Genomic DNA, 27,119 nt, shown 5'->3' with positions numbered 1-27,119 from the left:
AAATGTGTAGTTCCTTATTTTGATCAGATGGGAAATTGTTTCATTTCATAATTGAAGTTTGACCTCCGCTTCCGAGGAAGTGATCTCCTTTCTGGCAATGAAGGGGGTACACAGCCCCCCAGCCCAATTTGAAGGGCAAGCTTGCTCCGAGATGCGCAGCTTTCACTGGAGTTGATTCAGAGAGAGGTTTGGTGAAACCGGAGGAAAGGGTTTATCTCAGAGGCTCCTGTTCTTGTTTGAACAGCCTGCAGGGATTAACTTGTGGTCGGGTCTGAGCCAGAGAGATAAATGACACAGCCCTTGTGTGCTCGCATTCAGAGGGAACTCTTGCCAAAATGGGACAAGGAAGGACTGTGTTCAAGAGAGTTCAGGACATCTTAATACAGCAGGATGATCCAGTCTGTGCTCAGGACTTTATGGAGAGCTATGAGCCAACCCTCCGGGGACACTAGCTCATCCTGAGTGTTTAATATCCAAGTGGCATCTACCAGGGGAAGCCATGCCCCTTGGGAACAATGCTGGGTGGGTCCCCCACCTCTTTTCTAACACAGATTTTCTTAACAACCTCATGAACACAAAGGAAAGAAATCCACAAAAGGAAGGGGGAAGCACTAAATTTTATTAAAGTGGTCCTCAAAATTCAGATCCTGAATTTTCTAAAGCAGGAAAGTTTAGATGAAGGTTGAGCATGTCTCACAAATGTGCATATTGTTCTTCACACGCAATATAGGATTGCTCAACAATATCCGATTTCAGAGAACATAGTTAGCATAAAGCCTTTTATGAGGAAAGTTATGAAAACACCTTTCAAACAACTTGCATCTCTGTATAATCCTGGTGTTCACTGGGCAGCCGGAGAGAGCCAGTTCAGGAAGTCGAGGGGCTTTTACCTTATGCAGGGGTTGGGTTATAAAGGTAAAGTTTAAGGGAGCAATTAAGCATATTTAAAATTGTCCTTGAAAATCTCTTAAATTGAGCATAAAATACAGTATACAAGGTTGTGTATATATATACACACATATACATATATACATATACATATATATATACATGTACGTATATACATACACATACATACATATATGTCTTTTCACTAATTTGAGTATGTAAGTGTACAATGCACAACACTAAATGGAATAATATAATAATATAACACATAATGAGGTGTGGTTTTCCAGTATTTTTATTGTGTAAACAGTCACATGGAGCACCCCTGGCCGCATGTATGGAGTTTACGAGTGTCACCTTGGGTTCCCAGCCCAGCCACCCTCTGCTCTACTTCCTCCATGCAGACTAGCCGCGTTCACCCTTGACTGTGTTCTCCCGGAGTCCAGCCCCGCCCCAACCCAATTCCGAGTGCTCGGGGCGGACGCTCACGTGCTCTCGTCCCTCCCCAGCTGAGAGTGAGTAGAGGTGGGGTTACCACCAAAGGGAGAGCCGGTCGCTCTGTCCAGGAATCCAGCAACATGTTTCTGGGCACCATGGGGCCAAATGAGACCACGTGGGTTTGATATGGTCCCTCTCCACCCCCTCCCACCATGCATGGGCCGCAGTGAGTGACAGCATCGCCATTCTTCGTTTCCAAGGAGTTTTCTCCTCTTTTTGTTGGCAGAAGGTAGATGGCAGACAGAATTGCACAATGCACGTGGTGGAGGTCAGAAAACCCACAGGTCTGGGTTCACACAAAGGCGGACGATACCGGTCTCCAGAGATTCGGCAACTGTGTCTGTACCAGGGACCGAGGCCGCTCACCTTCGTGTCTCTGGATCTCCACACCTGTCGCTGAGAACAAGCCAACAGGGGTTGCGCCCACGTTATCTTCTGGTATTTAAACAGAAAAAATCTAGGGGCTCCTGGGATGGCTCAGTTGGTTAGCCGTCCGACTCTTGATTTTGGCTCAGGTGGTGATCTCGAGGTTCATGGGATCAAGCCCCGAGTCAGGCTCTGAGCTGACAGTGCAGATTCTCTCTCTTGGGATTCTCTCTCCTCCTCTCTCTCTGCCCTTCCCCTGCTCCCTCCCTCTCTCTCAAATAAGCATTAAAAAAAAAATAAAATAAACAAAATGAGTCTATTTTAACAACGCCTCAAAACCAACTCCCTGCTAAAACCTTAATAGGATTCTGAGGTGGTAACAGGGCCTTCCTAATGTTATCTGTAAAATCAAAAATAAGGCTTAGACTTCCCATTTTTTTCTTTTTCATTGTGGTCAGAAGGGTCACCATTCAACTCCCATATTTATGACATGGCCTGTGATAAGGAGAGACTGCTCACTTATCTCTGAGGCGGATGACAGAAAAAGTATCGGGGAAAAAGATACTGCGATCCCTCAACTGCCCAGCAGCATGAGATGAAAATTACCCTTTAATCTGCAGCCTAGCAGGTCCTTCTTTCCATTAAACCTGAATCCCCATTTTATTATAGACTTGGGCCAGTTATGTATGACTCACTGGGAAAGTGCATTTTATGATCTTGTCAGAAGAAATGGTTTCACTGGGATCATTTTAAGCCAATAATTTTATACCTACCTCCACCTAGATATCTAGGACATTAACTTATTAACCATTTTAGTGTCAAGCCTAATGCATTTTAAATACTTAAGACAAATACCAGGAAACTACGGGGATCAGAGAATAGATTTTCTGTCAGCATTTAGTGCTTCTACATATCAGGGGGATCAGTCTCCACGGATTTGCTGGGAAGGGGCTCCATTCCCTACCTTCTCCACGCATGGAGCTCTCCTTTTGTTCTACGGGAGGGAGAATGTGCACATGGGATGAAAGCCGGGCTGATTATTTCAGACCCAGGCTCATGTCTGTGTGACTGATGAGGTGCTGGCCCTCGGCCTGTGTGACAACACTGAAACCTTGTCCCCTCCTTGCAGCTCTGCTGGCGGGTCCTGAGATGTCCAGGCTGTGGTTGGGGTGTGTGTGTGTGTGTGTGTGTGTGTGTGTGTAGGCACTTATAGATCACTAATAATAATTCTTTCATTACAAAACCCACTGATCTTTTCCAGCCCTTCTGGCAGTGTCTACTCCTGCTGACTCCTTTGGAAACATTGTACGTTTAATTCGCTTCCGTAGACCCTACCCTTCTGGGGTCCTGCTACTTCTCCAATGACTCCACTCTTACCTTTGCCGGCTCCTCTTTCTCTGCCCATCTAGGTTTTATCCCTTGGAACTCTGTCCCCAGCCACCTTTCCTTTTCATGCTACATGGCTAGTGTGTTAGGTAGAGTGATGGCCCTCAAGATGGTCACCCCTAACCCCCAGAACCTGTGAATATGTGATGCTACTGGACAGAGGGACTTTGCAGAGGTGACTAAGAGAAAGGGAGATCTCCTGGATTATGAAGGAGGGCCAAATCTAATCATAAGAGCCTTTAAAAGCACACTGATGGCTGGCTTTGAGGAGGGAGGGAGAGGGCCAACAGCCGGGGAATGTGGACAACCACTAGGAGCTGAGCATTGCTTCTGGCTGACAGCTATCAGGGAAGGGGGGCACATCAGTCCCACAGACCTGGTTTCTACTGTTAACCTTGATTTCATCCTGTGAGGCTCTGAGCGGAGAACCAGCTGAGCCACCACCAGCTAGAGACTCTCTACCTACAGAACTGTCAGGTAATACGTTTGTGTTGTCTTCAGCTGCTAAGGTCGTAGCAACTTGCTTTAGCAGCCATAGCAAATGGAAACATTCATCCTGAAAGCTCTTTTACACTGTCACAGCTTCAACTAACCACGTAAAGGACAGCGAATCCCCGTTTTGCACCTCGCGGAATTCCTTACCCTCACAACCACCTTCTGCTGGGCAACTCTACTTGGATATCTTAAAGACGTGTCCAACTCTACCTGTTAGAAAGCGAACTAATTTTCTTTCCTCCCAAATCTTTTTCTGTCTCTGGTGTTCGCCAAGCCAGAGAGCGGGCTGTAGGCTAGATTCTTCCCTGCTTTACTGCTTGTGTGGTCTCACCTCCATCGGGTCTTTGTGGAGCTGTGACCGTCTCAAGGAGGGGCGCCTTGATCGCCCTCTTTCAGGTGGTGGCCCTCCCCCTGTTACACACGTTGTCTTCTTTTCACATCAGCCTCTGGTGTATCAGACTCACTTCTTTGCTTTTCCCTCCCCTCACTTGGAATGTAGGCTCCATGTCTGATTTATTTTATTCATTCTATGTAACAAGCAGTAACACACTAGTTCCCAAACATCAGGCATCTCTCTACGCAGTTGTACAAATATCCACTTATTTAATACACGTTTTTTCCCCACTGCTGTATTTCTAGGTTCTAGACTAGTGCCCAGCATGTAGTAGTTGTTGAGTGAACAAACGAATGAATGAATTCAGCCGAAAGCTAAATCCTGTTCGTTTTATTTCCCTACTGTCTTTTAGATCAGCCCACTTTGTCCATCCCACGAGTGCATCCTGAGTCCAGTCCTTCTGCATTATAGCAGCAATATTCAAGAACTCCCCTTAAGTGCCTTCCTTTCCCCTAGAACCCACTCTGCAGTGGAGCTGCAGGGAAATCGCCACACGCCTCTCACCCGCCCCCTCCTTCCTCACTCGCTAACCTTCAGCCAGCCTGAACGTTCAGTTTCCCAAATATGCCCTTTCTCCCTTTACTTCCAAGACTGTGCAGTGATTCCTCGCCCTGGGATGTGCCTCCTTGCCACCTGCCCCGTTCGCCATATTTCAGCTTAGTTGTTCTCCTCTGTGACACCTTCCTGACCTCCACCCGTCTCCATCACGGGAAGTGCTTGTCTCTGTGCTCACAAGCTATTCTGTCTTGGCGTCTCTCCTTCTCTCCCCCTTCCCCACATATTCCTCACCCCCCTTCCAGCCCCGTGTGTAAAGACCTCGTTACCCCTGCCGTTCCTCGCTAGTTCACAAGGTCCTGGAGGCCATGGGCTGGGGCTCACGATCTACTTCAGCACCTAGTGCACCAGCTGGCACCTAGCTGGGACTCAGGACATACCCACCAACCCAGTGAATTGGCTTCCTGGGGCTTGGTGAGCCCAGGCCAGGCGACCTCACCGGCCAGAAGGGCACCTGTTCTGCCAGTGTTGATTTCCAGGCACAATTATATGTGTAAATGCATTTTCACTGTTCTGCGTTAGGACCCAATTTTTGAAAATTAGATTTTAAATGTCCCATCCTCCTCACTTACATCCCATGCTTCTAGACATTTAGCGCATAATTTAAAATGAAAGGCATAGAAAATTGGACTCATTTAGTTTACTCTACTTGAAATCCATGTTAGGCTATTTTTAAATTCTCATGGATCTTGTGCTCTTTAGGGTGTGTGTAAGAGGGAGGGAGGGAAGGGGAGAGGAAAGGAGGGAGGGAGGGAGGAGGGAAGGAAAGAAGGAGGGGAGGGAGGGAGGAGGGAAGGAAGACACTTGCCATAAGCAGTTAGAGATGCACCATGTTATTATTATTGCGCGGTTTTTTCTAAATATAATTTATTGTCAAGTTGGCTAACATACGGTGTGTACAATGTGCTCTTGGTTTTAGGGGTAGATTCCCGTGATTCATCGCTTACGTACAACACCCAGTGTCATCCCAACAAGTGCCCTTCCTCAATGCCCATCACCCATTTTCCCCTCTTCCCTGCTCCCCATCAACCCTCAGTTTGTTCTCTGTATTTAAGAGTCTTTTATGGTTTGCCTCCCTCTCTATTGCACTTTGTTTTAATACGGTTTCGCATTAGCATTGCCCCAAATACAGTTTCCAAAGTCAAACGCTGAAGTTAAGACTCAGCCTCAACCTTGGCCGCACTGTGTTCTCAATTGTGATGAGGTGCCAGCTTGCACTGTGGGTCACAAGTGGGGAGTCTCGACATTCTTTCCCCTGCTTTCCACACGTTCCCCTGTCTCAGCCACGCCCACTGCAGACGGCGGGCAGGAGCCGATGAAGATGCCGGCATTGGCCGTGGGTACAGACCCCCTGACTTCCAGACCCTGCTCTCCTAGGCACCACGCGCACAGGTGGGCTCAGGCACCCCCTTCATCCCCGGTCCTGAATCCCCATCCTCACATTAGGAGTGGGCGCAGAACCTTCCGCTCTCACATGTATTCCTCTACCAAGCTCTCTGTACCCCTTGGGCGTGTGGTGGAGACGCCATGCCACTGGTGGTGCTGAATGTTCACGCCGAAGTTGAGCCCGTAAGGCACCAGTGACCCCTCCTGTCTCCTCACGCGTGGCCCACAGCTGCCCCTCGCTTTCCCCAGAGAGGCCCAAATGCCCACCGCCTGTGCCCATTGTTTCCCCACGTGCCATTCTCTGCTTTCTGGAGCCGTCGTGAGACTCAGCGGCATCGCCAGGAAAGCGAAATCAAACACACGTTGTAATAGAGCTACTAGACAATGTAACAAATGCCAAGGGGAGCCCACTGTGGGGTGCCCTTCTCCTTCCTGAGCGTTGAAATCTAACGGGAGGGACAGAAAAATAAAACCAGAAAAAAACCCACCACCAACACCAACAACAGGTAAATGAACCCGTAAAGAAAATAACGACAGGATTTTGTGAGGCCTACGAAGGCAACAATCAAGAATCAGAGAGAAGATAATCAGGGTGGGAAGCAGCCAATGCCTGTGGGGAAGGAGCTCTCCCACATGTAAGCTGAAGCTTAAGGATAGCAAAATCACCTCTACACAGGCGGCAGGGGAGTGCCAGGCACAGGGTGGGGAGAGAGCCCGTATGGAGAGGACGAGGCCAGGTCAGGGGGTGCCGGATGTGAGGGGTGGATGGGGAGACTGGGGCAGGGACCATGCAGCCCCCCTGCGTGTTTTGTGGAGAGCTTTAGATTTGGTTCCCAGGGCAAAAGGAAGCCAGTGCGGGGTGTTCAGCAAGGTTTTGTGGCCTCTCTCTCACGAGAAGGGCCATCGTAGAAAGGTTGGGAATCTCAGGCTCCTTCCCTGTTGGGGGCCTGGCGGAGCGGCCCTGGAGAAGACAGGACTAATAGTTTCTACAGAATTCTGCAAGCCGGCCCCCTCTGCTGAGTGGAAATAGAAAACACAATGGCCAGATGTGCCAAACCTCTGCCCCTTTGAAGCGCAGCCAGGGTGGGCACCCTTGCCCCTCCCCTCCCACCCCCCTGATAAGCACCCAGTATTGCCTGCCTCCCTGATGCCTCTCCCGGCAAGGTGCTGCCCGGGAGCCTCCTACCACGAGGTGCTGCCTGGGCTGTGGAAGATCTAGGATTATGTTCCCTGGCGGCTGTTTTGATAAGGCTGAAACTCAGCTCTTTCATAATGTCGTGTTCATTGCTGATAAGGCTTGTCTTTTTCTTTTCCCTTGTCCGTTATGGAATTAACGGCACATGTTGGTGAGAGCAGGCTCATCACTAATACATGTGGGGCTGGGGCAAAGATACAGCACGAGGCACACATACCGTGTATCTGAATGTTCAGAGCTCTAAATCTGCCTGGTAAATGGCCGAGTATTGCAGGTTCTATTGTCCTAAGTTGCAGCTTTGAAGTATAAGTTTTATTATTATTCAGGTACGGTAAGGCCACCAGGTCAGGAGATGACTGTCCTTGAAAAGAGAGTTTGTAACTCATAGGTTCCCAGGGGAGGGACACGCCACACCCTGGGGGCCCCATGGGAAAGCACGGGGCTCAGTCAGGAGGCAGAAGGACGGAGGGGAAATGTGGGCAAGAGACTTTATTTTGAGGGGCAAGGAACAGGTGCATCAGGGCACACAGGCTGAAGACTAGTTAGTTCGAATCATTCCAGGACTCCAGAGCATCGGGCTGTCCTCAGTTGTCTGGTACCTGGCCCTGGGTGACAAGAGCCGGGGGATGGTGGCCCTGAGTGAGAGCTGGATGAAGGAGGTGGCTCTGGATTGGTTGGTTTTCAAACGAAAGTCTTCGTCTCAGGCTATGTGTTCTCTATCTCGGGTGGTCCTTCCAGGATCAGCAAAGCTCATAACGAATGCATTATTGACTCACGGTGTTGTATATCTGAAACTTCTATAACATTGCATATCAATTAGACTTTCATTAAAAGATTAATTAATAAATAAATAAGTAGCTATGAACAGTAAGAAAATAAAAATATGATTAGTACCCTTGGCAAATATAACTTCTTAATGGTTGGAGACCAGGTATGGATTTAGAATTCTTGGATCCCTTGGATTCTGTGCCAGAAAGCTGACCGCAGGATGGTTGGCCATGGCCCCCAGCCCCCTGCTTGAGGGCTGGCTCCTTTCTTTGTCATCTCTGTCATCCGTCAACCATAAGCACCGCACACACAAGACTAAAGACACACTAGCTTGCATGTCCAAGCTCTGTCCACCCCTTTGTGGTGAGGCTTGAGTGTGCTACCAGATCACCTTCTGGAAGGAGGGATGAGCTTCCTCTGGATGCTGAGTGTGCTGGGGGGGAGACAGCCCTCAGCTCTCAGTCTCTTTGGAGATTGCTGGGGATGCCAAGGTTCATGCCTGGACCCAGCACCCAGTCAATGCAGGGGCATAAAGGCCTGGTCCATCATTATAGCCTGGAACAACTCTGGAGGACTGCCTGGCTCCGGAGCCCCCATAGGTTGGGCTGAGGCATTTGTCAGGGCTGTGCTGCAGCCCAGAAATCCTGCTCCTTTCTGAACTCCCACAGGCTCTGAGCTGAAGAGCACTCCTCCATAAACATCTAGCTCACTTAGCACCCCCTCTCGCAGCCAATCTCCTTACACCCTCCCCTGCTGACCACCAGCCTCCCAGCCTCCCAGGGCCCCTTGGGCTTAGGGATCCCTGGGCCGTCGGTGCTGGATACCCTGAGGACACTAAGTTGGGGAAGAGGCTTGCCTGAGTTTAAGAAGTGGGCCCAGGGACATTTGGGTGGGGAAATTCCAGCGTCCTGGGTCCCAAGAGCACAGATAGGAACTGCAAGGGTTGTGGCCCCCTGGCCCTGTGGGGAGGGGTTGTGTGGAGAGGCCCAGAATGGGGTCTCTCGGCTCTAGGCCCCTCCTGCGTAGGTCGTAGGGCAATCCTGGACTGAAGAGTTTCGGAAGATGAATGGCTTTGGGCAGAAGCAAGAGGCTTCACTCAGGTATTTTCCTGGGAGATTTTATACTGTGTGATCTCTCCCACCTGGCACGCGTTTGTCATGTTTTCTCTCTGTTAATTTTCTCAACGGCCTGGCTTCGCCGTCATGCGTGGGCTGGGTGTTGAAGGAAAGGAGAGGCACACAGGCTTGCATCTGGCTCTCTGTGAACACTCGGTCCACGAGCAGCAGATGCGTGGTCCTGCATGGCTGGTCGCGGGGCCACGTGGGGGTGACAGGAAGTATCTGGATGTGGGTACCGCGTGTACGTGTATGTGTGGGGAGGGTTGTCCCTAGGAGGAAGGAACCTCAGAGTCAGCTAAACGCATACTTTTGTGAAACTGTCCCCAAATGGAAAATGTTCCCATCTCACCAGGTGGCTCAGTGTGACCCATATGGCCTTTCCCCCCCATCTTGTTCCGGAAAAGGTTTGAGACAATATGTCAACAACAAAACTGTAGGTAGGAACTTAGATTTTTAATACGCAGATATATTTGAAACATTTTTAAACGTTTATTTACTTCTGAGAGAGAGAGAGAGGGGGCGAGCGCACGAGCGAGGGAGGGGCAGAGAGAGAGGGAGACAGAGGATCCAAAGCAGGCTCCACGCTGTTATTGCAGAGCCTGGGTCGGGGGCTCCAGCTCACAAACCGCACCTCATGCCCTGAGCAGAAATCAAAAGGCAGATGCGTGATGGACTGAGCCACCCCAGCGCCCCAAATTCACAGATATTTTATCTCCTTGGGGATGTCTTATTGAGACGCCTGAGTCTGCCTGCTCCTTTCGGCATCTGGGCACGGTGGGGAGAGGCTGGAGGTGCTGCGAGCTGGCTCCTCCGGGCTGAGCGTGCCTTGGAGGTGGGTACTGTCTACTGGTTGGTAAAAGGCATGGCCTCCATTCAGAGCCTTGAATGGAACCACACCCAGGGGGAGGGATCACCGGGCAGTGGTGGCTGCTAGCTGGCCCTTACGTAGACAAAAAAGCCAGTTCACTTTTGGCCGCCCTCACAGCCTGCAGGAGGGGGTTGTCCCCACGTAACCCAGGTTCATCCGGATTTGTGCTGTTCCGACGCCCGCCAGCTAGGACGGTCGAGGCACAGGAAGGGCAGGGAGTTGGTGCCTCTGTGTTGCAGGAGGCGTTGTTGATGTCTTGGTGTTTATTGTATTTTATTGTTTTTATAGGTATGAATCACCTTAATCTCTATAATAACACAATGAGATAGGCATGTTAAGGTCCCATCAAAAAGGCAAAAGCCTGGGGGTGCCTGGGTGGCTCAGTCGGTTAAGTGTCTGACTTCAGCTCAGGTCATGATCTCATGGTTCCTGGGTTTGAGCCCCGCATCGGGCTCTGGGCTGACAGCTCGGAGCCTGGAGTCTGCTTTGGATTCTGTGTCTCCCTCTTTCTCTGCCCCTTCCCTGCTCATGCCCTCTCTTTCTCTCTCTCTCTCACTCTCTCTCAAAAATAAATAAACATTAAAAACTTTTTTTAATTAAAAAAAAGAAAGATGAAAATCTGAAGCACAGAGTGGTTAAGTGTCTTGACCAAGGACACACAGCTAATAGGTGGCTTAGCTAATGTTCATCTTGGCAGTCTGAATCCAGAATCTATGCCATCAACCACTGTATATCATGGAGTCATGGAAATATGGATGTCTTAATTTTCTCTCACGGTGCAGCCAACCTGTGCAATCAAATCCTATGCTTGAAATTACCTTCCTGGTTTTCCACCAGAAATTTTCTTTTTCTTTTTCTTTTTTTTTTCTTTTTTTATTTCACGAGTAGAACCCAGTGATTCATCACTTACATATAACACCCAGTGCTTGTCCCAATAAAGGGCTCTCCTTAATGTCCATCCCCCATCTAACCCATCCCTCCCCGCCAACACCTCTCCAGCAACCCTCAGTTTGTTCTCTGTCTTTAAGAACCTCTTACGGCTTGCCTGATGACTTGGTATTTAAACACAGGAGTTTTGCCATCTTCTCTGTTTATTTCATTCCTCTGGCACCTGCCCCTCTCGTCCCCATGTGCTCTGTTTTGTTTGTAATAGAAACTGAAGTGTGTCTGTAGATTCATTTCTTTCTCAGCTCATAGGTCCTCTTTTCCAGGGAGCCTGTGCGGCCCTCTCTCTCCTCCTCAGCCTGGATTGCATCTGTCTCTCTCCTGCACCCTTGCCTGAGTCGTTCTTTGATGACCTCAGGTGCTTGGCGTCCTGATAATCTGTTCTGATTTCTGTCTTCTTATCAGGTTGAGAACATAAACGGCATCATCTTCATTATGCTTCCCCAGCGTCTGGCACAGTACCCGGCCTGTGCTGGTGTTGCAAGACATAATGGGCACCTTCTCTGAGCTCAGGACTGCGCTAGGCACTAAGGGTTCAAAGAAAAGAAAACCCTGAAGCGCCCGGGTGGCTCAGTCAGTTGAGCATCTGACTCTTGATTTCGGCTTAGGTCATGATTCTAGGGTTGTGGGATTGAGCCCCGCATCAGGCTCTGCGCTGAGCGTGGAACCTGCTTAAGATTCTCTCTCACTAGGGGCGCCTGGGTGGCTCAGTCGGTTAAGTGTCCGACTTCAGCTCAGGTCATGATCTCACAGTTGGTGAGTTCAAGCCCCCATGTCAGGCTCTGTGCCGACAGCTCAGAGCCTGGAGCCTGCTTCGGATTCTGTGTCTCCCTCTCCCTCTCCCTCTGCCCCTCTCCCCTGCTGTCTCGCTCACTCTCTCAAATATAATAAAAAAAGAAGATAGAATCCCATGAGGATCAGCCATGTCCCACATGAACTTGATGGCTATAGGAAGGTCTGAAAGGTCTGGAAGCCTGCAAGAGGCAAGAGCACCATGGGAAAGAGGGGGTTCAGGGCAAGCAATCAGAGTCTTGTAGCCCAGAGAGCATCTCGGTGGGCGGAAAGGCAGAAAACATTTGAGGAGAGTGTTCCAGGCAGAGGAAACAGAGCCAAGATGTAAGTCTAGGAGTCAGACAAAGCAGCGCATTGGGTCAAGACACCACCGTGGAGACGGGGTGGGAGGGCACCCGGATGCCGGACCCGGGGGCTCTGAAGCTGCGGGACTCTGTCCTTCCCCCTTCCCTGTTAGCCTGTGTCGGCTTTGTCCTGTCACTGTGCCTAAACTGTGGCTGCAGGCAGCATCCAGCCCTCGTGTTTCAGCTTTGGCCATGGAGAGGGCGGGTCCTCTTCAGCCAGTGCACGTTTGAAAACCCTGGAGCGAGGAGCCACTTGGTTCATACGAACGTGTCTTCCACCCGGGACGGACGCGGCTAAGACGGTGGCTATGCCGGCAAGGGGCCGAGTTGAGGATGGTGAGCACCCCGGAAGGGAAGGGTGCCGGGCAATCCCTCTGCTAGAGGTGGCGAACGTTGGTTGATATGCTATGGGACTGGGGAGCAGAGCAGTTGGTGTTAAAAGCGTTCCCTCTGTATCCCCACGCCTCCCTGCCAAGATCTGCTGGGTGCAAGGGGCGGGCCATAAGTGGGGTGGCTGCTTAGTTACTTCTCAAGACGGCTGAGGGGGGCACAGCCAACATGGAGACCCATGTAGCTGGGGGTCAGATCGGCTTCCAAGGGTTGCCTTTCCTTGCCCTTGAGAACAATCTGAGTTCTGCTGCCCACGTTCCAGGATCTCTCTTCCAAGGGCGATAACCCAGGTCAGACCTAGGGTAGAGCACCTAGGGTTTCATACAGAGAGATGCCAGGTTCAAATATTTAACAGTTATGTATGCAACTATGTAGCCTCTGTGTTAGAGGGAAAAGTAAATTCTTCTGTGAAATGTAGAAAGCCTGGGGGGGGGGTGGAATTCGTCAATTATATTTCATGACAATTGGGCAGTAGGATTATGTATTTGAGAACATATAGACTTTGTCATAAAACTGAAGTGGGTTGGGGCGCCTGGGTAGCTCACTCAGTTGAGCATCTGTCTTCAGCTCAGGTCATGATCTCATGGTATGTGGGTTCGAGCCCCACGTCGGGCTCTGTGCTGACAGCTCAGAGACTGGAACCTGCTTCAGATTCTGTGTCTCCTTCTCTCTCTGTCCTTCCCACCCCCCAACTCATGTTCTCTCTCTCTCTCTCTCTCAAAAATAAACATTAAAAAAAAAAACAACAAATGAACTGGATCTGAATTTTTTATTTACTCCTTGAATTAACTTCCCTCAGCCTCAGTCTCCGTATCCTCAAAAGGGATTAATTTAGAGAGTTATTGTAAATGAGATCACGCACACACATGGCCATCATGCCAGCACCTTGTGTGAACTCACTTTCCTTAGCTCAAGAAGATCAAATGTGGATTTGGGCTTTTTTTTTTTTTTTTTAATGTTTTTATTTATTTTTGAGACAGAGAGAGAGCATGAGCAGGGGAGGGGCAGAGAGAGGGGGAGACACAGAATCCGAAGCAGGCCCCAGGCTCTGAGCTGTCAGCACAGAGCCCGACGCGGGGCTCGAACTCACGGACTGTGAGATCATGACCTGAGCTGAAGTCGGACGCTTCACTGACTGAGCCACCCACGCGCCCCTGGGTTTTTTCTTCAAACACAGATTAAGAAAATAGTATTCCGTTTTGAAAACCAAGCCCCACATTCTATTCCTTGTTCTGTCAAAAAGAGGGGAAGTAAATCATGTGTGCATGTGGTACGTGCATGCATGTGTGCATGTTTGAGGGAAGTGAGGAGAAGGAAAAAGAAGAGTGTATGTTCTCAAATGTACACTACTAGGCAATGCAAATAAATAGACATTTTAAACAGTTTTTAAAATATCACAGGGGCCCCCGGGTGGCTCAGTAGCTTAAGAGTTCGACTCTTGATTTTGGCTCAGGTTATGATCTCGTGGTTTGAGTTTGAGCCCCAAGTCAAGCTCTGTGCTGACAGCCTGGAGCCTGCTTGGGATTCTGTCTCCCTCTCTCTGCCCCTCCCCTGCTCATTCTCTCTCTCGCTCTCAAAATAAACAAATAAAACTTAATTTTTTTTTAAATATTGCAAATGGATGTCCAGGTCAGAACTCTTTCAATTACATGTGCTAGAAAGCTAAAGGCAAACCACAGCCCACAAAGGTCGGTCTGCAGGGAGAGCTGGGGAGAGTGGAATTGTCTTTTCATTTGGTAGAAACATTTGGCTGGCGAGGACATGTGCATGGGGGCTGTGGCTCGAGGTGATGGGAGCTGATACTGTTACCTTTTTTTCCTGACCTGCTTCCCATACCACGCCTACTTGGTTTTCCTTCCTGCCATTGCATTGTGCTGATTTATTAGGCTGTGTGCTTCTAGGGCACCGGCAGATTGCATGCAGGAGCAGGTCTGAACTGGGAAAGTGAGAATTACTGTATCAGATGATACCCAATTAACTCGTGACAAGCACAGCAGGTGAACCTGGAACTCAGGCTTTATCTTTTATGTAGCAGAATCAGTCACTGTATATTAAAACGTTTTTTAAACCTCATGGAGCTTAGCTACTCATTTCTCCTTTCTTCCCACCTGCCCGCCATCTCTTCCCATATACGCAGGGGTGGTTTTTACAGACTTGAGTGTCAAAACGGACAAGTCCCTGAGATGCGCTCTGAGTTCAAGGGCAGTGGGTCGGGGCTCCCTGAGGCAGCCATGGGGCACCTGGGCAGCCAAAGCCACACGCCATCAGGCAGAGCTAAACAGTGCAAGCGGCAGCATAAACATAACTTCAGAATAATTAGTTTTACTTTCTTTGTGGGCACCTGAGTCCCATGATGATGCTTTAGCTCTGAAAAAGCTTTTCCACCCCCTGACCTTTGGTGCCTCTGCCAGTGAGGTTATTATAACACAACATTCTCACTCAGATTCCCCCAAGGGGAACGTCTGGATGAAGGAGTTCATCTCTGCATCCACTTCCATGTGTGGCTGTGACATTGGCAGTGGAAGGTCGGATCCTACGCCCTTGGACCTGCCCATGTCCTGCAGACACCCTGTCTTCCTTTGGCGTGGGATCATGCACCCCATCGACTAATCTTAATGTAAGCTCAGGGAAAGAATGATTCGGAAATTAATGGGAAAGTAAAATAATATGACTTTAAATGCCCGATGTTCCAAAACACAAATCTTATTTTCTGTGCAACTGCTGTTTCGGATTATCCATGCCTCCCCTGGCTTCAGCCAGCATGGAAAATCCTTCAAGATCTCTACTTCATTCACTTCCGCAGGGAGTCATTTTTTAATCCCCTCAAGCGGGGCGGCATCTCTTCGGTAATTCTCCCAGAATGAGTGCTGCTTTAAGTTTCCACCACTGAACTGAACAACCTGCTTTTATTCATCATGCATTTATGTCACCGAACCTGGTGTTCTTCAGGCAAAGGGCAGAGTCAGATTCAACTCTGCAGCCATAGTGACCAATGCACAGCCGGGCACATTTAAGAAACTCTGGATGGATATAAGAATGAGAGTCAGGCACACCCCCAAAGAGAAGTCTGCTCTCTGGTACCATTTATTAATTCTGTCAGATCCATATCTGGTCATTTTTCTTCTCCCTGCAAATCTCTTATGGACATCAGAGGAAAAGAGAAAGAGAGGGAAATTAACAACAGCACTGAATAATGACCTGCCAATGAGAAGTGAATCCATTGCTAATTTAGTGATGGTGTATTTATTTGGTTCCAAACCTAGGGAATTGACCATAACCACTCTAAGACCCAGGCGGGATTGTATCCTGTTTAACTCAGGAACCCTCTCTTGATACTCAGTTTAAATGACTACCACACATCGTGGTAACAGAAAAATCCTGTAAATAAACAAACTTATACATGCAAATAAAAATCTGTTTGTGAAACCACATGAAGTTGTTATCTTATTATTAGGAGTGAAGCAACATGAATATAATAACAGAACTGTTAATCATTTTTCTCATCTCAACCTACTATGAAATCACCTATATATGAATATATATTTATATTACAAAATGGTAATTTATTTTAAGCAAATATGTTATCAGCCTTCTTCCATACAGCTTATATACAATCAGGTTTCCGTTTGTTGATGGCTGTTTTCTGCAGTTGCCTGTGCTCTTTGTAACTCTGACTTCTTACAGCATCTTTGGACTGTCCTTAATTTACTCTGTCTGTGAACACCTGCTCCATTTTGTTGGTGGCTAAAATTTCGCATGCATTTATTCAATGTGCATTTTCTGAGCCCTTGTGTTATTTAAAATAGAAGTCATGGGTTCCCTAACAATGGGCTCTGGGACATTCCCTCACTGGCTGTGTGACTTTGGTCCTACTGCCCCTCTGTTACCTATATAAAATAAGGATAACGATAGAGCTGCTTTGTAGGTACCATCATCATTTAATATTCAGAACAAGGTGTTTAGAACAGTACCTGCCACCCAAGAAGTTCTCACGGATATCATTATATCATTGATATCATTACCTTGGTATCATGTTTTCTGCACAGTGAGTTTCCAATGTGACAAGATCACTCTGGTATCAGCAGGGACTCATGGCTGGTGTTTCCGTCTTGCCCTCCAGTGTAAAACTTGACTTGCACTTCATATCATGGATTCTGCCATCTTTCAAGGTCCTAGACAATACCGTTCCATCCCACGTATCAAGACAATCAAGGTGCAAGTCCATTTTTCTGTGCCGTTGACTTCCCTGGGTCTTTGTTAGCTCGATGTTACCACTTCATCTCCGTGCATGGTTTCATTACTCAAATAAACACGTTCTCCATTCACTCAAGTAGAATAACACTTTAGATATTTCACAATTTCTCAGAATTCAGCAATTTCTCTTTTGTCTTTCACTTCTTCCTTTTGGAGGATTTTACTCATGGGAGCTGATTGTGTCTACATTGATCCTTGAATAATGATCTTCGAAATCTGATGACTTCTTTCTGTAAACCAAGGCCAAGCCTTGTGTTACTAGAATTATTATGTTAATTGAAAATTCCAAGAAAATGGCAAATGTTAGACAAAATTTGTGATTAATGCTAAACTGATGGGGTCCCTTCGGCTTCCATTTTCAAATTTGAGGTCATACTGTGCTGATCTCATGATGCTGTCTTTATTGATTGAGGGTGGTGGGGCTGAAGTTCTTTGTAGTCAAATGCTTCACTCAATCTGATAGCAAGTCATTTCCTGTACTACTATTGTGACAAATATTGCTGTCCCTTTATTATGCAAAGAAAAGATATAATGCACAGAAAACCTCATTAGATTTGTTTTCCACTTAACATTCTCTTACCTTCCTTGTTTACACTGTAAAGGATATTGCTGGATAACGCGGTAATATTTTTTCATCAGACTCATCGGGACATTTTTGGATCATCAGTTATCATGAAGATGTATGGAAAATGTTGCTGTGCTCTCCAGGGGGAAATCAACGTTAGAGTCTGGCCCCCAGCTCTCTCGGTGTCCCTTGATGGCATGTCTCTTCTAGATTTAAATAGTGCCTGGCATGAAGTAGGACCCGGGTTAAATTCCTGAAACGTTGATTTGTGTTTGTACCGTGCGCTCTGCTAAATGTTTTCACAGATTTACTGCATTTAATTATCAATCAGTTTTTGTTTAATTGGATTCATGAAATTAATTATATGAATCCCATTCTGATAATATTGCCTGAACCTGGAAACCAGATCCCCTCAGCAAATGGAGCAGAGGGGAGGCATTTGTACATTTTCCCAATTAGGAGGCCTGCTGACCTGTAGTGGTCAGCCTCCTTCAGCCATCCTTGGTTCCTGGAAGCTTGCCTCAAAACCACTACCAACCAGGCTCTAAGACCCGGTTAGAAAAGGAAGGGAAAAAAGAAGGGAAGAAAAGATGAGCTCTATTCTCAATGCATCTGGGGCATATTATTTAGGAAGTTAAAAACTTAAACTCCCTGTCTACAGTCCTGGCTTCTCTGGAAGGTTACTAGTCAACCTAGCGAAAATGTGTGCAAGGCATTTTAGGCTGGCTGACTGGGAGATGGGTCAGGATCCAGTATTTCAATGCAACATCCTTTGCGGGTGGTGGCCTCCAGGCAAGTGGAAAGGCTCATCAAACTGCCTGGGTGTTCCTATGTGGGTCCTAACTACCATAGTTATTTCTGAACAGAAGCATGAATATTGTAGATACCCGGATTACTTTTAAACATAAGAATATGGCTTTCTTGTCCTCAAGGGAGGTGCTGTGAATTTTTGTCCTTTGGAGGAAAGGTGGCATCGCAATGTAATTGTAGTTACATATGATCACTGCGGGCTTCTTAAGTTACTCTCACTCTGTCAGTGACATCATCTAGTCTCGTCGCTTCACACACCAGTGCCTTGCAAACGTCCATCGGCACGCCAGACCTTTTCTCGACTCACATAGCCAACTTCATACTTGACATCGCCACCGGATGGCTCATAAACTCAACTTTATCAGATCCAAAATCGGACTCTTTTTAAGCTTCTCAATTGCTTTTATCGCTTCCAGCTTATTGAGGTATAATCCACAAATAAAATTGTGTAAGATATTTAAAGTATACAACGTGATGATTTGATACATGTATGCGTTGTGAAAGAAGCCCTCCCCCACCTCCGTCTGGTTAATTAACACATCCACACATATTTGACTTTTTTTTTTTTTTTTTGGTGAGAACATTTAAGTTCTACTCTCAGCAAATTTCAGTCTGAGATTGAACTCTTGCTCATCTCCCCAAACTGGTTTCACCTGCATTCCTTCTCCCTCGCTTCATGGCAACTCTGTCTTCCAGTGGTTCAGGGCAAAAACCTTGTAGTCATTCGCGATGGGTCTCTTTTTCACACTCCTGAATTCAATGTATCAGGCACTCCTGCTGCCTCTGTCCTTAAAATATATCTAAAACCTGCCTCTTATCACCAACTCCTGAGACACCATGGCCTCAGTCCGCCCCGTCCCCTTGTCCCGGATGATCGCTCTAAACTCCCTGTGTCTCTCTGCTTCTCTCGTGTCTTCCAAGAGTCTATTCTCAACAGAGAAGCCATGAGCCAGTTTGTGGCCTTTCTTCTCCAGTGTTTTCCCATTTCATTCAGGGCACGCAAAATCCTGACATGGCTTTCCAGTAACTACCGCTATGTAACGAATCATCCACAGACCTAATCACTCAGAGCCATTTATTGTGTGTACAAATTCTGAGAGTCAGGCATTTAGACCTAGAGCAGCAGAAATGGCTGGTCTCTGTTTCCTGATGTCTGGGTCCCTCAGACTCTATGGCTCAAATTATCTGAAAGCTTGCTCACTCACATATCTGGCTGTAAGTTGAGACCTTCACCTGGGCTGTCAGCCAGAACACCTGTGAATGGCCTCTCCATGTAGCTTGGGCTTCCTCACAACATGGTTGGCTGGGTTCCCAGTAGGGAGAGCCAGGCAGAAGCTGGACCCTAGCCTCAGAAGTTAAAGAGCATCCTTCCTGCCATTCTCCATTGGTTGTAATGTCATAACCTGTTCAGATTCAAGAGGAGGGAGACAGATTTCACTGCTTGATGGGGAGTGGCCAAGTTCTGGACTAGTGTGTGGGACCAGGAATATGACTGTGGCCATGTGCTGGAAATGTGATCTGCCACAGTGGCCTACATGATTGGAGTTGGCCTATTTCTCTGCCTCTTTTTCCCAGAGAACATCTCCAGATTTTGCTGGAGGACTCACGTATGTTCCTGCCCTAGTATCTTTAGACTGGCTGTTCCTTCCCTTTACTGTGCTCCTCCCAGTATGGCTGCTTATGTGCTCCTCTCCGCCCTCTTCATGCTTTAACTCAAATGTCACCTTCCCAGTGGTGCCTGACCACTCTGCTGCCCCGTTCTGATCCCCTTCTCTTGCTTCGTAGTACTTACTACCTTTTAAGTGTTCTATGGAACTTTTATGTTAATTATTACCCGCCCCTACCAGAATTAAGCATTACATAAGCAGGAATCTTTATTGCTTCCGTTCACTAGTTTACCCCCTGGGCTTAGAACAGCGCATGGCACAAAATAAGTATAGAATGTGAAACAGAGCATTTCTGGTTGGGACATTCTGAGTTTTTGTAGTACGTGCTCCAGAAGAACCAGTGAGCAGATCTCAGCTACATGGAACCATATCACCACAACTTATTCCCCATGCTAGCATAGTATCTGCCACATAGTAGGTGCTGAAAATAAATATTTAGCTAATTTATTTGGAGAAAAAAACTCAACACAGCTTAACTTGTGAATGAGACTGACATAAATCAACACGATAGGACACCAACTTAAATAGTTGCTTTCATTGCGTACATTTCTGTTTTTATCTATTATGAACTGATGAACCAGAACTTTTGTTTTAATTTCTGCATAAATTTTTTTTTTAACGTTTATTTATTTTTGAGACAGAGAGAGACAGAGCATGAACAGGGGAGGGTCAGAGAGAGGGAGACACAGAATCTGAAACAGGCTCCAGGCCCTGAGCTGTCAGCACAGAGCCCGACGCGGGGCTCGAACTCACGGACCGCGAGATCATGACCTGAGAGGAAGTCGGCCGCCCAACCGACTGAGCCACCCAGGCGCCCCTTAATTTCTGTATAAATATTTGGCTTCTTTTTGAGGAATTTCAAGGTACGTTTTCCAGTTCCAAATATACCCTCTGTCCCCCACCCTTGCACATACATGTTGGCAAAAATAAGATCCCGAGAGCCCTCTAGGCAGAGGCTCAGGCAATAGGACTTCTGCTTTCCACATCCCCCAACTTTAGAGTGTCATGCATGAATTACCTTTGAGAATAAAGGGTGAAATGAAAATAATAATAGGAGTGCCTGGGTGGCTCAGTCGGTTGAGCATCCGACTTCAGCTCAGGTCACGATCTCACAGTCTGTGAGTTTGAGCCCCACGTCGGGCTCTGTTGTGACAGCTCAGAGCCTGGAGCCTGCTTCGGATTCTGTGTCTCCCTCTCTCTTTGCCCCTCCCCTGCTCATGCTCTGTCTCTGTCTCTCTCTCAAAAATAAATAAAAACGTTAAAAAAGATTTAAAAAAATAATAAAGTCCACCTTAGCAATAATAACAGTGATGATAGAAATGGCAATAACATCAATGACAGCTGCCATCTGTTGGGGGCTTCTCTGCTGCCACCTGCTCTTCTCGGCACTTCATATTCACATCTCCGTCAGCGGTCACCTTCAGAGGAAGGCACGTTCGTTCCCCAGAGGAGGAAACAGGCCATCAGGGCTTGCCCCAAAATGTACCAAGTTTCTTTTTATTGGTAAAGTGCCTCTTTGATCCACGGAAGGAATAACAATCATCTGTTCCTTCAACATTTGGTGATTACGAGGCTCTGAGTTTCTCTGGAGGAGCCCGCTGATCTCCCAGCTTTGGAAGCCAAGCCTCTGATGTCAGCTACTGTCAGGATCACGTTTCCATGCGTTCCTCAGTTAAAGGGGCCGCAATCCCATGCTACTACTGGTGAGGTTTTTTTGCTTCGTCCATAGGACGGGACTTGTTCCTCTTTCTGGTCTTTTTTTCATACTCTGCAACCAAGCTCTTGGCCACCAGGTGGGAAAGGGGAAAACGCACAGAACACAGCGGCTTCCATTCCAGACACCGAATGAGCTGTCTTGCCAGATACCACGCGCGGCCTGGTGACCTTGCCCCCTGGCTTCATCTCCGGCAGAGATGCTGAAGGCCTCAGAGCATTTCCAGCACCTCGCTCCAGGCAGCCGCCTCAGTGCATTCGAGTGTTTTCCAAACCTAGGATGTGATCATCGCTATCGGCCTGACGGCGATCCTTTGGGTTTTTGGCTTTTAGTCGAGCATTTTTGGGGTGTGTTCAATCTTTGCGTACAATTGCATCAACTTCGGGTTTTTGTGTTGCAGAAACGAGTGTGAAGGAGAATACTACGAAGTACATGGAAATCCTTGAGGATAAACTGCGTAGGTAAGGAGAAGAATTTCTACGTTACAGACTCCATGGTTCATCTGGATTCTTAATTGTAAGGGAATTTAGTGAGAGCAGAGAAAAAGGCTAGCCCATTTGTGGAATGAGTTGACAAAGAAAAAACACACCTAAAGGAGCCCTTGGAATCCTCTAAGAGGATTGAAGCAGGTGCCATATAAACATCTCCTAGCCCTTTTCTCCTCTTTATAAAGAGTAAATAGATTAAGATGTTTTAAAAGTGGGGGAGAACACAAGTTAGTTTCCATGTTCCGTAAGAAGAATGTTCTTTGCCATGTTAAATTCCAAATTCATGCCTTGGGTTTTTTTTTGTTTTTTTTTTGTTTTTTTTTTTTAAATTCTTTTCTTTTTAATGTCTGAAGCGGGTCTTAACGGATTTCGACCCAGCTTATACACGTTTTGGAACAATGTAAGAAATACATATCTGAGGTTCTGTTTTGAATCCCGAATCAAAACCAGCGTGAAAATTTGTGGCCGCTTTTTTTTTTTTTTTAAACCCAATTAGGAATTGAGATTTGAGAAACATTATGGATGTTGCAGCGTGTCAAGATGTTTCTCATTTTTGTGGATGTGTGCTCATGAAAATAAATCCCAGCCACCAGGATCTGTTCCTAATTAAGGAAACAAGTATGAGAATGTAATGTGTACTTTCTTCCCTGGGAGTCACTTAGCTTTATGGAGACCGTTTTGCTACTATTTTGGAAATTGGTAAATAACTCTTTAAACACACTATGCCTTAAAACTTTGTCAGCTGAGATAATGCCATTGGCAAAATACTTCTCCCTTAAGGGATTCTGGGAGGGGCTGCCTTGCTGAGTTCAGTTCTGCAGGGCAAGGAAGGTACTATGGGATTTGTTCTAAAGCTTGCAAAACAAGTTCTTCCAACCACTGACTGATAGCTCCCTGCCTCCAGACATGGAGAGGCTAGACCAAGGTAGTAGGTAGTGTGGGGTTAAGGAGGGCATGCAGGTATGGGCATCCTCGAAGGAAATGTCTCCCCTCCTTGGAAAGGAGGATATTCATCTGGGTCAGGTGCACTGCTCTGAGTCCGGCCTCCCCTCCCCCGCACGTTCCAAGGCACGTTTCAGCACATGCCTTCTTGATCTTATCCTACCATGTTTAGCCATAACCACCACACATACCGTTCGTTCCGCTAGGTTACTGGGCAGCAGGTTGGAATTGTAGGAGCTTGGGCGTTGGTAGAGAGATGCCCATTTAAAATGCAGCTTTACAGGGGCACCTGGGTGGCTCAGCTGGTTAAGCATCCCACTTTGGCTCAGCTCACGATCTCACGGTTTGTCAGATCGAGCCCCAAGTCCGGTTCTGTGCTGACAGCTCAGAGCCTGCAGCCTGCTTCACATTCTGTGTCTCCTTCTCTCTCTGCCCTTGCCCTGATTGTGCATTCTCTCTCTCTCTCTCTCTCTCTCTCTCAAAAAGAAAGAAATAAACATTAAAAAAAAAATAAATAAATAAAATGCAGCTCTGCAGTTTATCCAATTCCCTCACCTCCAGTCAACATTCACTGTCAGCCTCTGTAGCTGTAAAGCTAAAGGAAGGTACCTGTCCTCTGGAGTTAAGGTGTGGGTTTTACCGAACAGCAGGGAAAAAGCCCTCACCTAGGTGGCAGTCAGAAAATTTTAGTTCCCCTCCTCCTTCTGCTGCTCCTGACTTTCTCTCGCCTCTTCACTGGAACTGAGTGAACAGACATGCCCAGAACTCATCCTTTTCCCTCCAAGCCAGCTCCCCTGCTTTGTATCCGGCCCAGAGAACGGCCCATCACCCACCTGGACCAGTCCTGGGACCTGAACCTGGCTGCCTGTGGGGCATCACCAACTCAAGCTCACTCCCCGGGCCCTCACCTGCCCCTCGGAGTCACAGAGTCCCCTGAGTCCTGCCAGGCGGGCCCCTTTTGTGTCCTCAAGCCCACCTCCCCCTTCCCCTGCTAGTATGGGTCTGTCTTCTCCCACTGAAGGACCATAGTAGCCACTTTTTGATTTTCTGTTTTGTGTTGCCCTTCCCACTCCATTCTCCAAGTGGTCTTGAGTGAGCATCTTAAAATACAAATTTGGTCATTGCACATCCCTCTCATCTTAAGGATGAAGCCTGAGGATAAAGTGTGGCTCCTCACTCTTCCAAGTGGCTTCTGTGTGTCCTTCAGCAGCAGCATCCGTCATCACCCTGCCACTGTCCTACTCGTACTGATTCTCTTGTGTTTCTCAATGCTACTGTGCGTTTTTTCCGGTGGAGACACTAATTTAGACAGGGAAATGGTCAAGGGAAGTATTGGTCCGGAGAAGTATTAGGTTCAGCCGTGTGAAATTACTGGTATTAGATCACATTGACCTAAGGAGTCTCAACCCAATATGTAGGGATTTGAAGTCATCTTCAGGAGGGTCAGAAGCTCTGGCCTGAGACTGGCCAGTGTCCTCGCCATGGCACGCTGGCATATTGGGCACACTTGCTCTCACCGACCCCCCCCCCCCCGCAGGTGCACCAGTGGCTGCCCCCCCTCCCCACCCACCCCAGCCTCCACACCAACTCTGCCTCCAGCTCCACTCCAGCTTTGCCCTTGCTCTACCCGCCCCCCACCCCCCCTGCTCTGCCCCGCCCCTCCTCTACTCTGCCTCTGCTCCACCCCCTGCTCTGCCCCCTCTCTGCCTGCGCTCTGCCTCCTGCTCCGCCCCCTCTCTGCCTCCTGCTCCGCCCCCTCTCTGCCTCTGCTCCGCCCCCACTCTGTCCCACCCTCCCTTCATTTGTCTACATCTTTTCATCCTTCAAGTTTTAGGTGTCTCCTCTTTGAAGACTTCCATGACTCCCGAAGACTCCCAAAATGTGCTTTTGCCCTGAACTCTTTGCTTTCAAAGTGCTTAACAACAGGTAGTGCAGACGTCTGCCTTGTTCAGAATGTGTCCACCGTGATCTGACGGCGCTGAACGGTGTTAAGGGTACCCAACAAATACTTGGTGAGTTAACGGTTGAGTGAATGCAACGAATTTACAGGCACCGCAGTCCCATCTTCCGTCATCTTCTGCCTCTCTCCCTGCCTCTCCGGCCATGTGGACACGGGACTCACATACATTCGTCACTTAGGCTCCTTCAGCAGCCTCAAATGACCAGAGTGGTAGCTGCCCCATCCTAACAGCCTGCTTCTCGAGGGCCCTTTCCTTTGCTCTTTTAAGCTGTCAGGAGGCCTGGCGCAGATCTGTTTGAACTGGCGTCACAGCAACACTGGACCGGGAGGGAAAGCGGCAAGCGGCAGGCAGAGTAGCAGGCAGAGAGGCTGGGTGCATCTCCAGGTGTGCGCAGGTGCCTCAGAGCAGGAGGCCAGACTGGGTGCTGGGGAAGTGTGGTCACGTCAAGCTCTCTCCCTCCTGCAACGGAACCGTCCTCCCCACCGGGCCTGAGGAGTGATCCTGTACAGTCCCGGTTCTTTCCCCGGAGAACCGACGTCTTGAAACACAAAAGCAGTTGTCGGGGTCCGAAGCGGTTTGCGTCTTGGTGGCCGCTCGGTGAATACTGCAGGATGTTGACCAAAGCAAGGCAATAGTTGCTGACAGAAGTCTTTGTTACTTACTCCAACCATCTGTAGCATCTCTTGGTCTTACCGGGATTTCAAAGTGAAAGTGGCCGAGAACTGAATAGATCGCTCATTTCCCAGTAGAACGTATAGAATTTGTGACCAGTGCAACAGCGAGATTTGGATCTGGCCAGTCATGATCCGGGAGACAAGTCTAAATGACAGTATCTTTGTTACCATCTGAGTTTACGCTGAGACGAAAGAGGTTGGGCTCAAGGTTCCATTCTCTATCAAGAAAGTCAAGTGAATAAGGAAGTTAGGAAGTATCCGATTCTATCGGCTGTTCAAAGGGATCCCTGCATAGGACAAAACACAAAACAGGCAAATGTTAAATGGGGGCTTTTAGTATATATTCAAACAAAGATTTGCCTTTTAATGATCTGAGTTAAAGAAAAAAGAAAAGAAATTCCCTTCTAAATTTGAGTGCTTATAAAAATTCATAAGGTTTTTCTTCAAAATGTGGTTTTAACCATGGTTTTGTGTGCTATCAAACAGTTTTTAAAAATTTTTTAATTAAAAAAATTTTTAATGTTTATTTATTTTTGAGAGAGAGACAGAGTGCAAGTGGGGGAGGGGTAGAGAGAGAGAGAGACAGACAGACAGACAGACAGATAGACAGAATCTGAAGCAGGCTCCAGGCTCTGAGCTGTCAGCACAGAGCCTGACACGGGGCTCGAACTCACCACCCCACCAACCGCGAGATCATGACCTGAGCAGAAACCGAGAGTCAGACACCTAACCCACTGAGCTACCCATGCACCCCATTATCAAACTATGTTAAAGCTGCAAAATATTTAGGGGCACCTGGATACCTCAGTCAGTTAAGCGTCCAACTTCAGCTCAGGTCACGATCTCGCGGTTTGTGGGTTCGAGCCCCGCGTCGGGCTCTGTGCTGACAGCTCAGAGCCTGGAGCCTGCTTTGTACTCTGTGTCTCTCTCTCTCTCTGCCCCTCCCCTGCTCATACTCTGTTTCTCTCTCTCTCTCTCTAAAATAAACAAACAAACAAACAAACAAAGCTGCAAAATATTTGATGCACTTTAAAGTATATCAATTATGCTATTTTACATCCTCAGGATACCTATTTAGTCAAGTATAATTATAAATAGATAGTGAAGTTATATATTTGTAAATTACATCCATAGGCTCTATTTCATATAATGTATGTGAGAATAAATATAGACATATATAAATATACATGGATATGTACACATACACATATAAACACACAAACTTGCAATTGAGAAATAAAAATATTTCATAATTATTCTACTTATTTTGAAAATTCTCTTTTAGTAACAATGCATTGACTGGAAGTCTATGGATCAGAAAGAGGTAACATTCTCTCCTTTAATATCTAACCTTACTATCAGGGAGTGACTTAGGCACTGGGGAGAATACGGCTTACCATTTCTGTATGTCAGCAAAAGGCAGAGACCCCCAACATTCCTCTGGCAAATACACCTCGTTCTCCACAAGAAAATGAACTGATGAAAAAAATAATCTGAGTTATAAGTTAGATGCAGGTACATTCCTATTTCCCCTTGTACAAAGGAGAGATACTATTTGAGGATTTTTCCTTGCTCACGTGTTTCATGGATGTTCCTCCTTCCCTTGTCTTAGCTGGATAGGCAGGAGGGTGGGGGCAACCAGACTGACATGGCCAT

The 27,119-nt window shown here is 47.5% G+C and overlaps 1 protein-coding gene across 1 annotated transcript in view; it reads left to right on the top strand.

The window, feature by feature from the left end:
• The window catches only part of DISC1 (DISC1 scaffold protein), a 329,162-nt gene that overhangs the window by 257,799 nt on the left and 44,244 nt on the right, over window positions 1-27,119 (top strand). Inside the window, exon 10 of the mRNA XM_049645005.1 lies at window positions 21,799-21,859. Coding sequence (XP_049500962.1) covers window positions 21,799-21,859 — 61 coding nt within the window. The remainder of the gene's footprint in view (window positions 1-21,798; window positions 21,860-27,119) is intronic.

This window comes from Panthera uncia, chromosome D2, assembly GCF_023721935.1.
Source record: "Panthera uncia isolate 11264 chromosome D2, Puncia_PCG_1.0, whole genome shotgun sequence".
Taxonomy (NCBI): Eukaryota; Metazoa; Chordata; class Mammalia; order Carnivora; family Felidae; genus Panthera; species Panthera uncia.
This window is presented reverse-complemented; position numbering and strand designations above follow the sequence as displayed.